At 42.4% G+C, this 15,504-nt stretch overlaps 1 protein-coding gene across 2 annotated transcripts in view; it reads left to right on the top strand.

Moving 5' to 3' along the window:
- bmal2 (basic helix-loop-helix ARNT like 2) overlaps positions 1–14,285 on the top strand; it is a 34,646-nt gene extending 20,361 nt beyond the window's left edge. For both annotated transcript variants that reach the window (XM_071415468.1, XM_071415469.1), the window contains 12 exons: positions 752–909; positions 1,302–1,474; positions 4,606–4,723; positions 5,389–5,538; positions 5,872–6,121; positions 6,467–6,573; positions 6,980–7,130; positions 7,280–7,350; positions 7,458–7,572; positions 8,460–8,550; positions 8,654–8,765; positions 9,040–14,285. In XM_071415468.1, the coding sequence (XP_071271569.1) occupies positions 752–909; positions 1,302–1,474; positions 4,606–4,723; positions 5,389–5,538; positions 5,872–6,121; positions 6,467–6,573; positions 6,980–7,130; positions 7,280–7,350; positions 7,458–7,572; positions 8,460–8,550; positions 8,654–8,765; positions 9,040–9,197 (1,654 nt within the window). In that variant the 3' untranslated portion in view covers positions 9,198–14,285. The remainder of the gene's footprint in view (positions 1–751; positions 910–1,301; positions 1,475–4,605; positions 4,724–5,388; positions 5,539–5,871; positions 6,122–6,466; positions 6,574–6,979; positions 7,131–7,279; positions 7,351–7,457; positions 7,573–8,459; positions 8,551–8,653; positions 8,766–9,039) is intronic.
- The last annotated feature ends 1,219 nt before the right edge of the window (positions 14,286–15,504 follow it).

Genomic DNA, 15,504 nt, shown 5'->3' with positions numbered 1-15,504 from the left:
ATTTTCAAGCATAGTGGTGGCTGCATCATGTTGTGGGTATGCTTGTAATTGTAAAGGACTGGGGAGTTTTTCACGATAAAAAACAAACAGAATGGCGCTTACACAGTCAATCCTAGAGGAAAACCTGCTTCAGTCTGATTTCCATCAGACACTGGGAGATTAATTCACCTTTCAGCAGGACAATGACATAAAACACAGAAGTTGCTTACTAGGAAGATGGTGACTGTTCCTGAGTGGCCGAGTTACAGTTTTGACATAAATCTACTTGAAAATCTATGGCAAAACCTGAAAATGGTTGTCTAGCAATGATCAACAACCAATTTGACAGAAATTGAAGAATTTTGGAAAGAATAAATTGGAGAATGTTGCAGGTGTGATAGATCTTAGACTTACCCAGAAAGACTTGCAGCTGTAAGGTATTGACTCGGGTGTGAATACTTATGTAAAATCCGATATTTCTGCATTTCATTTTCAATAAATTTGGAAAAATGTCTGAACATGTTTTCACTTTGTCATCATGGGGTATTGTGTGTAGATTGGAGAGAAAAAAAAATATTTAATCCAATTTGAATTCAGACTGTAACACAACAAAACGTGGAATAAGTCAAGGGGTATGAATAATGTAAGTGGATAATGTAAGGTTGAATTTTGAGAACACAATCCCATAAAGCCAGACCAAGAAGTAGGGAGGTGTCATGAGAGAAAATGGGTTCACCACATCTGGTGTCATTGAGTGTCCATCTCTCTCCAGGGAACCTCACAGCCAGATCGAGAAGCGGCGGCGGGACAAGATGAACAACCTGATCGACGAGCTGTCAGCCATGATTCCCACCTGTAACCCCATGTCCCGCAAGCTGGACAAACTCACCGTGCTCAGGATGGCTGTGCAGCACCTCAAATCCCTCAAAGGTAGCCTACTGTACAGTTGGTTGGTCTGCTCACCCACTTAATACTTTACAAATATGAGGTAGACTTAAGTAATGTGAGTTAATACTGTACTAATACGAGGTAATACTTTATTTATACTAATACTTTCTTAGGAGACATGGTGATAGTTTAACCGCCAACTGTCACCTTGTCTTAGATGGTTTCGGGTAATTTTATGTCGCAAATTGTTAAGTATATTGTACATTGTATTAACTGTAAACCTGATATTATTTTTATGAAGAAAAGTCCAAGTATATTCTTTTCTTATTTGGCAATATCTCATAAATATCACAGACATGAATATATTGCTTTATTGCCACTTGACAGAAACAACAAATCCTCTGTCCTCTCTAACCTCTGTTATACATACCCAGGTTCCACCTGTTCCTTTGCTGAAGCCAATTATAAGCCTTCATTCCTCCCTGATGACGAGCTCAAACACCTCATTCTCAAGGCTGCAGACGGGTTCCTGTTCGTAGTGGGTTGTGATCGCGGAAAAATAGTCTTTGTCTCAGAGTCCATCAACAAGACACTGAATTACAGCCAGGTGAGAAATCTCACCACTACACACTTATTATGAACATTTTCAAACGATTCACACAAACTTTCTGTTATAGAATAATAGTTCTGATGTTCTTTGTTATCCATTTTTAGGTTGCATTGGAACAACGTTAGGTTATGATTTACTTTGACAACATATCCATAATTCATTTATATAAGCGTTTCATTAATGTGTTAGAACAGGTCCCAACCGCATTATGTAAGAGAAAATCAATGAACGACGTGGAAGATATGTTGGAGTGGAACTGACATTCCATGGAGTTGCATTATTTTTCAGAGAACACATAGAGCCCCGAGTTGATTACATTATAGCCATGGTATAAAAGTGATAAACACATTTGCCGGTAAACATGTGTTCAACATCCACTGAAGTAGCTAGATAGCTACAGTAGTTGCCGTGGTAACCAAACATACTTGATAGTTTAGCTAACCAAGCCATCAGTCGGAGCTTGCCATTATGAGAATCAAATTCAACAATGCCCCAAAAAATGTATATTTGACTTTTGCTTTCAAAAGCAGCTCAAACATAGAACATGTCAAAAATAACTGTAGCCATTGAATTCTGCTATGCAAATATACTGTGCGTTATAGGAAATTATGCACGATCTAGAATGCTCTTCAAATCAATCAGAAACAAGTATTCACTAATGCCAGGGTATAATAAAGGTTAATGAAATATATCCGTAGCATATCTATAGCGCATTCGTGTCAAGCAATGCAATAGCTCATATTTATGTATCTTAATAGATGCATCATTGCAATGACATCATATTGTCATCATTATGGCTGTTCTCAAAAGTGTGATTTTATCATACCATGTGGTTGGTGAATATGCCAAAAGGTTAAACCCCCGTTTTAAGAATGATGATGATATACAGCCTGAACTAGCCCATTTCCCCCGCCAGTAGGTATCGGCCTGTGACTTACCAGAGTGGCAAACTGCGCAGTTAATTACCATGAAGTGCTGAACTATAAATGCTTTATGAATGGGAAAATAGATTTGACTTTCCGAATGCACTGCATTTATGAATTCCATGCAGTCAATGTAAAGTATTCAGACCTATTGACTTTTTCCACTTAAGTTACAGCCTTATTCTAAAATTGATAAAATTATTATTTCCCCTTATCAATCTACACACAATACCCCATAAAGACAAAGCGAAATCAGGTTTTTAGAAGGTTTTGCAAATGTATTTAAAAATATTTTAATTTTTTTTTTTTAAACTTCATTATAGTCCACCTGTGGGGAAACTCAATTGATTGGACATTATTTGGAAAGGCACACACCTGTTTATATAAGGTCCCACAGTTGACCGTACATGTCAGATTAAAAATCAAGCCATGTGGTCAAAGGAATTGTTTGTAGAGATCTGAGACAGGATTGTGTCGAGGCACAGATCTGGGCAAGGATACCAAAACATTTCTGCAGCATTGAAGGTCCCCAAGAACACAGTGGCCTCCATCATTAAATGGAAGAAGTTTGGAACTGTTAGGGTGCCTCCTAACGGAGGAAGGTGCAGGAATCAGGAGCAGGAGAGCAAGGAAATCCCAGTGGCAAAAGTTTAATGAGCAGTTCCAACACAACTACAACTAAAATATGCCCAAAACGAGATTGGCACACACACAGGGAATATCGTGTAACACACACAGAGGAGAAACCTCTACTACTAAACTCAATACCAAAACGGCACAACTGCCGAGAGAAAAGAAACCCCGTGGTGCAGACACGCACCCCTAAATAACGTCACCACAGAAAACAATCCCACACAAAGACTCGCAGGCAGCGGAGGTAAATATACCCACCGAAATCAACTAACAAGACACAGGTGTAAACAATACAGACAGACACAAACGAAAAGGAAAAATGGATCGGTGGCAGCTAGTAGGCCGGCGACGACGACCGCCAAGCACCGCCCGAAAAGGGAGAGGAGCCACCTTCGGTGGAAGTCGTGACAGGACCACCAAGACTCTTCCTAGAGCTGGCCGCCTGGCTAAAACTGAGCAATTGGGGGAGAAGGTCCTTGGTCAGGGAGGTGACCAAGAACCCGATTGTCACTCTGACAGAGTTCCTCTGTGGAGATGGGAAAACTTTCCAGAAGGACAACCATCTCTGCAGCACTCCACTAATAAGGACTTTTATGGTAGTGACCAGACAGAAACCACTCCTCAGTAGAAGGCACGTGACAGCCTGCTTGGAGTTTGCCAAAGGAATCTGACCATGAGAAACAAGATTCTCTGGTCTGAAACCCAGATTGAACTCTTTGGCCTGAATGCCAAGCGTCACGTCTGGAGGAAACCTGGCACCATCCCTACAGTGAAGCATGGTGGTGGCAGCATCATGCTTTGGGATGTTTTTTAGCGGCAGGTACTGGGAGACTAGTCAGGATCGAGTCAAAGATGAATGGAGCAAAGTACACAGAGATCCTTTATGAAACCTGCTCCAGAGCACTCAGGACCTCAGACTGGGGCGAATGTTCACCTTCCAACAGCACACAGCCAAGACAATGCAGGAGTGGCTTCAGGACAAGTCTCTGAATGTCCTTGAATGGCCCAGCCAGAGCCCGGACTTGAACCTGATCGAACATCTCTGGAGAGACCTGAAAATAAAAACCTGTTTTTGCTTTGTATTTATGAGGTTTTGTGTGTAATCCATTTTTGATTAAGGCTGTAACAAAATGTGGAAAAAGGCCAGGGGTATGAATACTTTCCAGACCAGTAGGACCAACTTAATTGTGATGTGGAGGAGGGCTGTCAATGAAGTACGAAAGAATTATGACCCTCAACTACACTATTTAATCTGTAAAATGTACCCTGAGGGTTCAACCCTGTAGGGATCTTCATGCACCATTGACCTCAGTGAGAGGAAGAAGGTAAGTCACAGACCTATACCGGCCAGTGGGAGAAATGGGGCTGGTACAGGCGACATATCAGCATCATTTTCAGAACGTGGTTTGTCCTTTTGGCATATTCACTTAGACTGGTAATGCGGTTAGGACCTGTTATAACACATTCATGAAATGCTTAAAGATATGTAATGAATGTGTTATGGAGATGTAGTCAATGTAAGTCGTTACTTATTATCAGCAAATGGAGTTGATTGGTTGTTTTTGTTTACAGACAGAACTGATTGGACAGAGTCTCTTTGACTACATTCACCCAAAGGACATGGGGAAAGTAAAGGAGCAGCTCTCAGCTTCTGAGTTATACCCCCGCGAGAGACTAATAGATGCCAAAAGTAAGTATGTGTGACTCTCAGCTGTGTGTGGGGACAGGGTGTGCAAAGTAAGGTGTGTGTGTGTGTATATTTTCCATAAGGAAAATGTTGACCACAGGAATGCTGAAATGACAGTGGTAGGAGGCTGGGTGGTTTCCATACAAAAGTAGAACAGTGTTACACCCTAACACATTGGGGTCCTCCCCCCAGGAAGTGAGGCAGCAGCCAGTGAAGGAAAGCTCTCAGGAGTGGAATTTAACTTGGCCCAAGCCATGGAGCATACTGCACTGTGTGAGTGGGTCTTTTTGATGATTGTCTGAGGAGTGGGCAGGACCTTTTGGACTCGAATTGTAAAGCAGTGTCGTACTCATGCCTGACAGTTGTAGTGGAAAACATCAATTTCTGAGAATGTCGTTTTGACATAGAAAATACCTGTATTGTTACTTGCAGTGATTAATCGTCTCAGCTGATCTATTGTGTGTGTGTCTACACTATGTTCTGCTAACTATATGTCATTCTGGATAAGAGCGTCTGCTAAATTACAAAAATGTGTAAATGTGAGGAATTGCCCTGGCATTGTGTGAGTGTGACTGAATCTCCACTGTGTGTGTGCGTGTCCGTATGCCTGTGTGTTACTCACTCTACTGTGTGTATGCCTCTGTCTAATCGGCCTTTCTTCTCCCCAGCGGGCCTGCAGGTCCAGGCTGACCTCCCGGTTGGAGCAGCTCGGCTGTGTCCGGGCGCGCGACGCTCCTTCTTCTGCCGCATGAAGTACCACAAGATCTCAGTCAAACAGGAGGACAAGGAATTCCAGTCCAGCACATCGAAAAAGAAAGGTAGGGGAAAGTCTGTCCCCATTTATAAAAAGTATGGTCTTCGTAAATGACATATGGAACCTGTCTGTATAACATTGAGAGAATATTCTCCCCTCTTTAATGTGGATTGGTGTGAAGGAAAATAGTTTCCCATCTGTTCCTTAAAAGTTTGTGTGTGTGTTTGTATAAGGCAGGACTGCCCTTTTTTTCATAATAAAACATAAAATGAAATGTATTCTCTTGATTGGAGTAGCTGCTTAACAATGAATGTAAATAGGTTCATTTTAGATTTAACTGTAATGGTAAAACAAATGGACGTAAAATGTCTACTTGTCGCGCTGTCCCCCCATGTAGAGTCTGAGAAGTACTGCACTGTCCACTGCACGGGCTACATTCGCAGCTGGCCCACCAGTCAGCTGGGAGAGGAGGGGGGTGAGGGGGAGGCTGACAAGGACAGCTCCCACTTCAGCTGCCTGGTGGCCGTGGGCCGTGTCCACCCCCACGCCGCCTCTCTTGTCAACGGGGTCAACGAGGTCCTGGTCAAAGCAACGGAGTTCGTCACGCGCTACGCCATGGATGGCAAGTTCACCTTCGTCGACCAACGGTGATTGTTGTCCTCTTTTTTTAATTTAATGTTTAAGTTCTTATTAAACTCAATGGGAAGGGGTTCAAAGTTCGTCCTCTTGGTCTCCAAGCACTGGATGGCAAATCATGTATAATGAAAACTGGATAATGTAATTATCCCATGAGACCCATGACAGTGTGGATGTGGTGTCTCTAGAGAGTCTGGGTCACTGACTCATATCACTCAGACTCGAGTTGCCTTTAATTGAAGAACAGCACAAATTTGTCCATATCAGACTGATCTCATCATAACCACATTGGCTCCTCTGAAGAAGTACTGACTTGAAATCACATGATTACTAACAATATGTTCTACTCCTTACAGAGCCACCACTGTCCTAGGATACTTACCCCAGGAGCTGCTTGGAACGTCATGCTACGAATACTTCCATCAAGATGACTTGCCACATTTAGCAGAACGACATCGAAAAGGTAGGATCTCGTTGGTTCAGCCAGTGGTTGGTTACCAAACTAGTTTATGCTGTCGCTTGCACCATGCCTTTCCTGTTACCAACCGAGAGACGAGAAACATTCAAAGTCTTCCCTAGAATTCCTAGAATGTGGAATCAAATCATAACCCAGGAGCAAAGAGCCGGAGGCTTGCCACAACCCGCCAGTAGGGCCTCAAACCACTACATTTCCCCCCCCCCCCCCCGTTGTTTTCTTCCGGTATTCCCGTGAAATGGTCATCAAAAATGAAAAAGAAAAACATTCCTATTTGCATGCCATAAGCAGCTTTTATGCTATTATTACTCTTGTTCTAACCATACCTAGATGTTAAATGGAATAAAGAATATATATCTCCTCTAACTTAAACTTTCACACCTTTTCCTTTCAGTGCTGCGGAGTAAAGAGAAAATAGAGACAAATTGCTACAAATTCAAAACGAAACATGGCTCTTTTGTCACACTACAAAGTCGGATGTTTAGTTTCATAAATCCCTGGACCAAAGAAGTAGAATACATAGTGTCAACCAATACTGTCATATCGTAAGTACAAATATTTTCCTTTTCCTCCTTAGGATCGGCACTGATCTTTCTGTACTGACGTTGTAGCTTTGTGACACTGTGTAATTCAACCTTCTCAAAACTCTTTCCCAAAACGGTTCTCATGTGTCCACATTCTCTCACGTCTCCAGCAGTGACCACAGTCCAACAGACAGATCTGGGAACAAAGCAGAACAGTCAAGTAATTCCAAGGCTTCTGAAGGTTAGTTGAGATGTCAACTTGAAAAAGCTGACAATTGGTGTTATATAAGCATTGAGGTCTATAGCTAAATAGACCAAACCTGTGGCTAATGAATGTTTTCCTCCTAGACGATGGCAGTAAGTCTCTTCCCATCATCCCGGGGATCTCCAGTGCTTCCAGTACCATGATCTATGCAGGGAGCATCGGGACCCAGATCGCTAATGAGCTGCTGGACTACAACAGGTGGGTGATGGGGTGTGGTAGCCTATCAGTGAAGACGGACATGTGGCAGAGAAATGGGGGGGAGGATATATGTGTGTGTGTGTGTGTGTACATTACCAGTCAAAAGTTTGGGTTGTGCAAAGCTGTCATCAAAGCAAAGGAGGCTACTTTGAAAAATCTAAATATGTTTTGATTTGGTTTAACACCTTTTTGGTTACTGCATGATTCCATTTGTGTTATTTTATAGTTTTGATGTCTTCACTATTCTACATTGTAGAAAATAGTAAAAATAAAGAATAACCCTGGAAAGACCAGTTGTCCAAACTTTTTACTGGAACTGGCATTTATTTATATGTTTATTATTATTAATGGATAATAATGTCATTGGATGCCCATCAACTTGTGAATGAAGAATAGCAGCCTGTGAAGGAATAGCTATAGAACTGGGTTGCATTCAGTGGGGGTGGGGGGGGGCGGCAACGTTCCAATATAACTATTTTATGTAGAACCGGTATGCTTCCCTGTCTCATTTGGGGAATCGTGTCAGCTCTACAAGACATTTCTATCTGAAATGTTCAGTGCTTGGCACCCTCTTGACAAGGTCCTGGTGAAACTTTTCAAACTGCAATAAGCTGTCAAAAACTCTCAAAAACACTCTTGAGAAGTTGCAGGTGTGAAAGGCGCACAAGTTTGGACCCGCGCCTGGAGATGTCAAAATATGTTATTTAATTTATATCACTATGAATTAAGTATGCTGTTCAAGCTAGGCTTGAATGTGCTCAATGATATTGTTGGTACCTCACTGGATATATTCTGTTTGGCATTGTTGTCACTGTACCAAAGCAGTAAACAAGCTCAGAAATGCCTGAGGTGTGATTGTTGAGATCAGTTTGATCTGTCTGTTTTAGGATGAACTCGTCCCCATCCAGCGGTAATGTCAGCCCCTTCACTGTGCTGAAGGACAAGTCTCCTCTGCAACTTACACTGTACAGCAGCAACGTAAGTCTCTAGTGTGTGTGTGTGCGTGCACAGTCTCTGTGTGAGCGTGTGTGTGTTCATGTATGTATTGCTTTAGTAACTTTTTTCCCCCTGTCTCGTTGAGGTGCCAAATGGAGAGGTGGCAGACCTGGAGATGCCAGGGAAGTCCAGTTCAGAGGAAGGAGAACAACAAGAACACAAAAGACCACAATTTCCTGCAGGAGAATCACTCATGGGTACATCATCTCATCCCTGTAGCCCATTACAATCTTGACTAGTTTAGAATTTGTCCTTTGTGATACTGAACAGAGTTTTTGATGATGGTACTCTTCTCGCTGAAGATCCATTGTTCAGTCGTAGATTGTGGTTCTGTGACTGGTTTGTAATCCTCTTTCAAGCCCCCTCTATCTCTTCCTTGCTCTCTTTCTCTGCCTCACACACTCTTTCTGACTTTTATTTTTATTTTTTTCTCGGACCATCTTTCTCTCTTCCCTCTCTCTGCTCCCCCAGTGGAAACTTCCCAGCTGGATATGGAGAATGTGATGGACCCTGGCCTGGGAGGCCTTAGTAATGACGAGGCGGCCATGGCAGTGATAATGAGCCTGCTGGAGACGGACGCCGACCTGGGCGAGGCCGTGGTCATGGATGAGATCAACTGGTCCCTCTGAACTGGTCCCTCTTTGTGTCATCTCTACTGAAACTCTCCACGTCTCACTAAAATTGACTGCACTGATCTCTCAAACTTGCCACAGCTCACTGAAATTCGCAGCCTCTCTGAAATCCCCCCCCTTGGCTCTCTGAAACACACTACAGCTCTCAATAACTCGACCCAAACACATTTCCCTCAGTACAGTTTTCTCGATCACCAGGTATTGGCTCCCTTTTTAAAACATATTTTTATTTATTTATTAGTTTTAGTTTTTTCCACATAAGCTGTGTAATCTTCAGGTGGCTGTTTACATTTTTTTTTTAAAGACAATGGGATCGATTGGCGATAAGGGACAACAGCTCTCCACCACTTTCAGTAGGAGGAAGAGAAGAGTCTGAGGCTGTGCCTACAAAGCCTTTCAGGTGGCCATTTTGACTGTTCTTGGCGGCTAATTGTCCGTATCTGCTTTCCTCAGACCTACAGATCACGTTCCCCTGCTCAGACGTTGCATGCGTCTACCAAATATTGTGTGCCAAGTCATCGACTGACAGATTGCTATAACATATGATGTGGTTAGCTGATACGTAAAATACCTATCCAGGGGTTGTAAGATCTGGCATGCATCAGCTACGCCTGGGCAGAGGAACGCGCCCACAGTCTCTCCCCATCTCTGGAGTGGCCTTAGGAGGCGTGGCCTATTTTAGCAGCAGCCATTTTGTGTCATCCTGTAAGGCTATGGCTGAATCCCAAATCACTCCCTTCACCCCTTGACCCTCCATTCGTGCTTTCACGCTTGCCTCCGCCATATGCACAAGTGTCCCAAAGCAGAGGGAGTGAAAATTGTCATGGGTGTAGGGGCTAATTAGACAGCCAAGCAAACAAGGCTGCAGGCTTTAGAACGAAGTGCTATCCCGACACGCTCCGCGATATGTTTTGAGTTTGCGCAAATACTTTTATTTGAATATACAAGTAGTTGAATATTGGAATGCATTTGGCAATACACTTGGAAAGTATTGGCATGTATTTGAAAATAACCAGGATTTATACAAATATTTAAATACTCCCATGCTTTTGAACCCAGGTCTGTTTGGTCCTAGGTTTATTTTAAATAATATATTTGGAAGTAACCATTTGAAAATACTTAGGCTTAAATAGTAGGCTATTTTATAGGAAATCATTTGAAAATACTTCTAATAGAAGTAGTTGATTCGGCACCACATTATTTGAAAATACTTAAATACACAGGTCTGGTTGACATTGACATTGAGAGTCACTGATAGTCTGCTATCAATGTGCCACTTAGAGATTTTCCCACCATCAGAGTAACTGAGTGGGTGGGTGTGTGCGTGTCACGGCCTAACCACCAACTCTGGCACACAGCATTTGGACCGACGTGTGAAGACCTGGTATGGATAAATGCCACATTCACCCACCATCTTGACACAGTCTTAAAAACAGAAATGGAGGTTTAAGGGAATAGACTTAAATTCTATTATTAAAGTAGAGATGTATCAAATACCTTATATCAAAGTGTACAGTTTATAAATGATCTCTGAATCAGGGATCACTCAGGGAGCAACAGAACAGAAACCACCCCTCATTCCTCCATTTCATGTTTATTCAATCTTTTACACTTTTTTTATCACTTGTAGCAGTATTTATTTCTCAGGCTATATATCACACACATTACATTACATTTACATTTAAGTCATTTAGCAGACGCTCTTATCCAGAGCGACTTACAAATTGGTACACACCTATAGTACATGGCACTACAGACGTTGGTATTGTTGTAAAGTGATTTGTTGTTTTTTACAACGTTTTTCGGCTTTATGACGCCCATGCTTTGACTTAATTTCATGTGTCATAATGCACTGATAGACAACAGTCTTATACGGCTCGTTCAGGAGGTGCTACGTCAGAGGTAAACCGAGTAGTTTGTGGTGTGTGGATTCTTTAAGGGACTACTATGCAGAGTGAACATTCCAGAACATCAATATACATCTCTGTCTCTCGCTTATTGTTCAAACCAGGGGTTGTAACCATAATTATCTTTCGTTACATTCCACTGTTCCGACCATCAAAATAAAGTTCTGAACCGGTTCAAAACCCCTAAAAAATAATGGTTTATATCATTCCTTTCTCTTCCTTTTTAAACCTCTTTAGCTCAACATTAAACTACTTCACCAATCACTGTGGATAGAGCAGCTTGCTATGGAGTGGGAAAGCTGTAATAGATGTTTACATGCATTGGACAGACAAGTGTAGGGCACAAGATGTGACTGAAATTTTGCGGGTGGGGAGAGAGAGAGCGAGCAATAGAGGGTGGAGGAGGCTTGGCTTGAAGTGCTGGGCATTTTGTTATGACATGCATTATCTGAATTAGGATCACAGCATTATACTTGCGGAGGAGCAGATTCAATGAAGGAACTTTGAACGTCTTTGAACTTCCAAGACTTGGCTTAACTTTGGACCAGAAGCTTGTGTGTGTGTGTGCAGAGCGTCACCAGAATTTAAATAAAAACACATTTTACCTTTTTGTAGTTAATAAAGCCAACTTGAAACATGATAAGTATAGTATCCTTAACTAGTATTGTGTAAGTTTATCCATTCTTCTCAAATAAAAAAATCTATCTCCCTAATTTCGGAATAATCACACTCGCAATGTCAGTAGGCCACCACACCCTACATACTCAATAGAGTACATGCCATACACACACTCGAATAAGACCCCCACTACCTGTCTGTGTCTGAAGTGCCTATGCTTCGGAGGGCGAGAGATAGGTAGCCTACACACACTGGCAAACATTTTCAGCTGGCAGGCAGACACTGGAATACATTTCTGAGTGACAGAGTGAGGGCCTTGCATAGGTGCTTTTTGGGGGGGGGGGGGGGGGAATGCCCCGAATGTAAACGAACAAATTAACCAGTTCCCTTCAAAAATAACGGTTTTGTTCCGGAACAGTATAGATCACTTTCGTTCTGATTCTGTTCCTCAATTGTTGTTATTTTCCAGTCTTTGGTTTTGTTCCCTGAACCTGTTCCAACTCCTAGTCACAACCTAACCTGTCTGACAAACAAGTTTACTCAGAGGTTATAAATTAATGGGCATGCTGCCAAAATGAGAATATGATATGAAGCATGATTGAGAATTTAAGTGGGTTGTCGTCAAGCAATATGGATTCCATAGCCAATTACTTTTTTTGTGATCAAATTTGTGTTGCTATTGGTAAGACAGGTACACATGGACAAAGAAACAAGTAACAAGACCAGGACAAGACACAAATAGCCAACTACTTTATTTGGAGTTGCCCATGTTACCATTGCCCCACCAAACTATAAGAAGCTGAAGCTGGATAAGCATGCTTTTTAAATGTGGTGGCTCGAGGTCATGTCAGTAAGCCCATCACCTGCCATCTATGGTCACACTGATTGGTCTATGGTCACCATGCTTTGAATGAATAATGGTTTTGTGGCAGCCTTATGTGAGGTAAGACTAAAGTCATGAAATGTCTTTAAAATTATGCTATTTAAACTCCAATGCCTGTGTGCATACTGCTGTTTTAGCCCATCCCGCCACGGTCGTCCCTTTTTTAAAGTCTGTTCACATTTTGTGCCAGTACTGATTTTGATTCGGTTCTGAGGGTGGGATGTATGGAGGTGTATTGTGAGTTCTGAAGAACACTGTCTCTGGAGCTCCACTTTTGCTTCAATACTGAGGGAGGCACCAATCCACTAGGACCCCCACTACCTGTCTGTGTCTGAAGTGCCTCATGCCATTTCTGCATGGATACCTGAGAAGTATATTACATTTACATTACATTTTAGTCATTTAGCAGACGCTCTTATCCAGAGCGACTTACAATACATTTTATTACTTTTTTTTAATTTAATTTTTTTTATATTACAAACCATCAGTCCCACCTTACCTCTCAACACATTAAATGGTATGGCATTTCCCCTCGCGACTGTTTATTGGATCATGGGATTAATCGGATGTATGAAACACGATTGGTGGCTGGATTTGACGTACCAATCACGAGCCTGATCACAGATGATGGCATTCAACAAGCTATGGCATGTGCCATAGATACAGTCTGGTCCTATAAAAGGAAAAAAGTTGTATGATTTTAGTTTGTTTTAAGATAATTTTTTTCTTCTAATATCATTGTACTGTAATTGTGAATGCCCTGAATTGTGAAACCGTTAAAGTGTACGTTTGTACAGTAGGGCTGCCGCCCACCCTATTGTCATTGTGTGGTGGCATTGAGTGGAAGTCGAGTACTGTTCTGTACTTTGGTTAGAGTCGACCTCAACTGCCCCTGTCCCAGTTTGAAATCCTAAACATTATCCAAGGTATAGTTAGATTGAGTTGTTTTATTGGTTCCTTTTATATCCCGCTCAGTTGATCTTATTGCATGCAGCTGCTTTTGTATCCTTTTTCTGTTTTTTTTTTATACATTTTTTTGTGTTCGCCTTATAAGACAAACTAGGGTATGAGGCCTTGTGTAGGCGTGTGAATGAGTAACCATAAACTGTTATCTGTGGACTGATAAGGCTTCAGAAACTGTTTCCCAGACTAGTGCTGTTTCCCAATTGATATGGATGCCCTAGAATCTAGATATACCACAAACCAATGTTTTATAGTGCTTGTGGCACAGGGATCCCAGTTGGCCACTTAGCCTATTAGCCTTGCCTTTTAGCCTATCCACACACAAGCAAGGCCCTTCTTTACCTGTGGGCTCAGAGAAGAGCTGTTTGTTAGCAGGGGAGGCTAGTCAGTGACACATTTACAGCTTCAAAATCACCTGTCTGTTTTTTTTTTTAACATACTGTATTTGTTACTGTTAGTTTATCTGGTTTGTTTGTTTTATTAGTGGGCTTAAGAAGCACTTAAAGATTCATGGCATTATTGCTGCTTCAACAGGTCTGGTTTATGGCAGAGAAGCTGTCGCTAAGCTGTCTTATGGAAAGAAAAAGAAAAAAGGTTATTCTTAATAAACATTAGTTTCCTTTTACTTCACAGTGGTGTTTCGGTTATGCACACGTGTACAGTCTGCGCACACACATGCGCACTTCATATTAAATTAAATCAATGTTTCCTGTCTGTACAAATGTCCTCTTTCAATCCATAGCCTTACTGCGACACTTTCAAATCAAATGTATACATCTTCTTACATCAGCTGATATCTCAAAGTGCTGTACAGAAACCCAGCCTAAAACCCCAAACAGCAAGCAATGCAGGTGTAGAAGCACGGTGGCTAGGAAAAACTCCCTAGAAAGGCCAAAACCTAGGAAGAAACCTAGAGAGGAACCAGGCTATGAGGGGTGGCCAGTCCTCTTCTGGCTGAGCCGGGTGGAGATTATAACAGAACATGGCCAAGATGTTCAAATGTTCATAAATGACCAGCATGGTCAAATAATATTTTATTTATTTATTTATTTTTACCGTTATTTTACCAGGTAAGTTGACTGAGAACACGTTCTCATTTGCAGCAACGACCTGGGGAATAGTTACAGGGGAGAGGGGGATGAATGAGCCAATTGTAAACTGGGGATTATTAGGTGACCGTGATGGTTGAGGGCCAGATTGGGAATTTAGCCAGGACACCGGGGTTAACACCCCTACTCTTACGATAAGTGCCATGGGATCTTTAATGACCTCAGAGAGTCAGGACACCCGTTTAACGTCCCATCCGAAAGACGGCACCCTACACAGAGCAGTGTCCCCAATCACTGCCCTGGGGCATTGGGATCTTTGTTTAGACCAGAGGAAAGAGTGCCTCCTACTGGCCCTCCAACACCACTTCCAGCAGCACCTGGTCTCCCATCCAGGGACTGACCAGGACCAACCCTGCATAATAATCACAGTAGTTGTCGAGGGTGCAGCAAGTCAGCACCTCAGGAGTAAATGTCAGTTGGCTTTTCATAGCCGATCATTAAGAGTATCTCTACCGCTCCTGCTGTCTCTAGAGAGTTGAAAACAGCAGGTCTGGGACAGGTAGCACGTCCGGTGAACAGGTCAGGGTTCCATAGCCGTAGGCAGAACAGTTGAAACTGGAGCAGCAGCACGGCTAGGTGGACTAGGGACAGCAAGGAGTCATCATGCCAGGTAGTCCTGAGGCATGGTCCTAGGGCTCAGGTCCTCTGGGAGAGAGAGAAAGAGAGAATTAGAGAGAGCATACATAAATTCACACAGGACACCGGATAAGACAGGAGAAGTACTCCAGATATAACAAACTGACCCTAGCCCCCCGACACATAAACTACTGCAGCATAAATACTGGAGGCTGAGACAGGAGGGGTCAGGAGACACTGTGGCCCCA

This window comes from Salvelinus alpinus, chromosome 9 (genome assembly GCF_045679555.1).
Source record: "Salvelinus alpinus chromosome 9, SLU_Salpinus.1, whole genome shotgun sequence".
Lineage (NCBI taxonomy): Eukaryota > Metazoa > Chordata > Actinopteri > Salmoniformes > Salmonidae > Salvelinus > Salvelinus alpinus.
The sequence above is the reverse complement of the archived record's forward strand: the minus strand, read 5'-3'. Positions and strand labels throughout refer to the sequence as shown.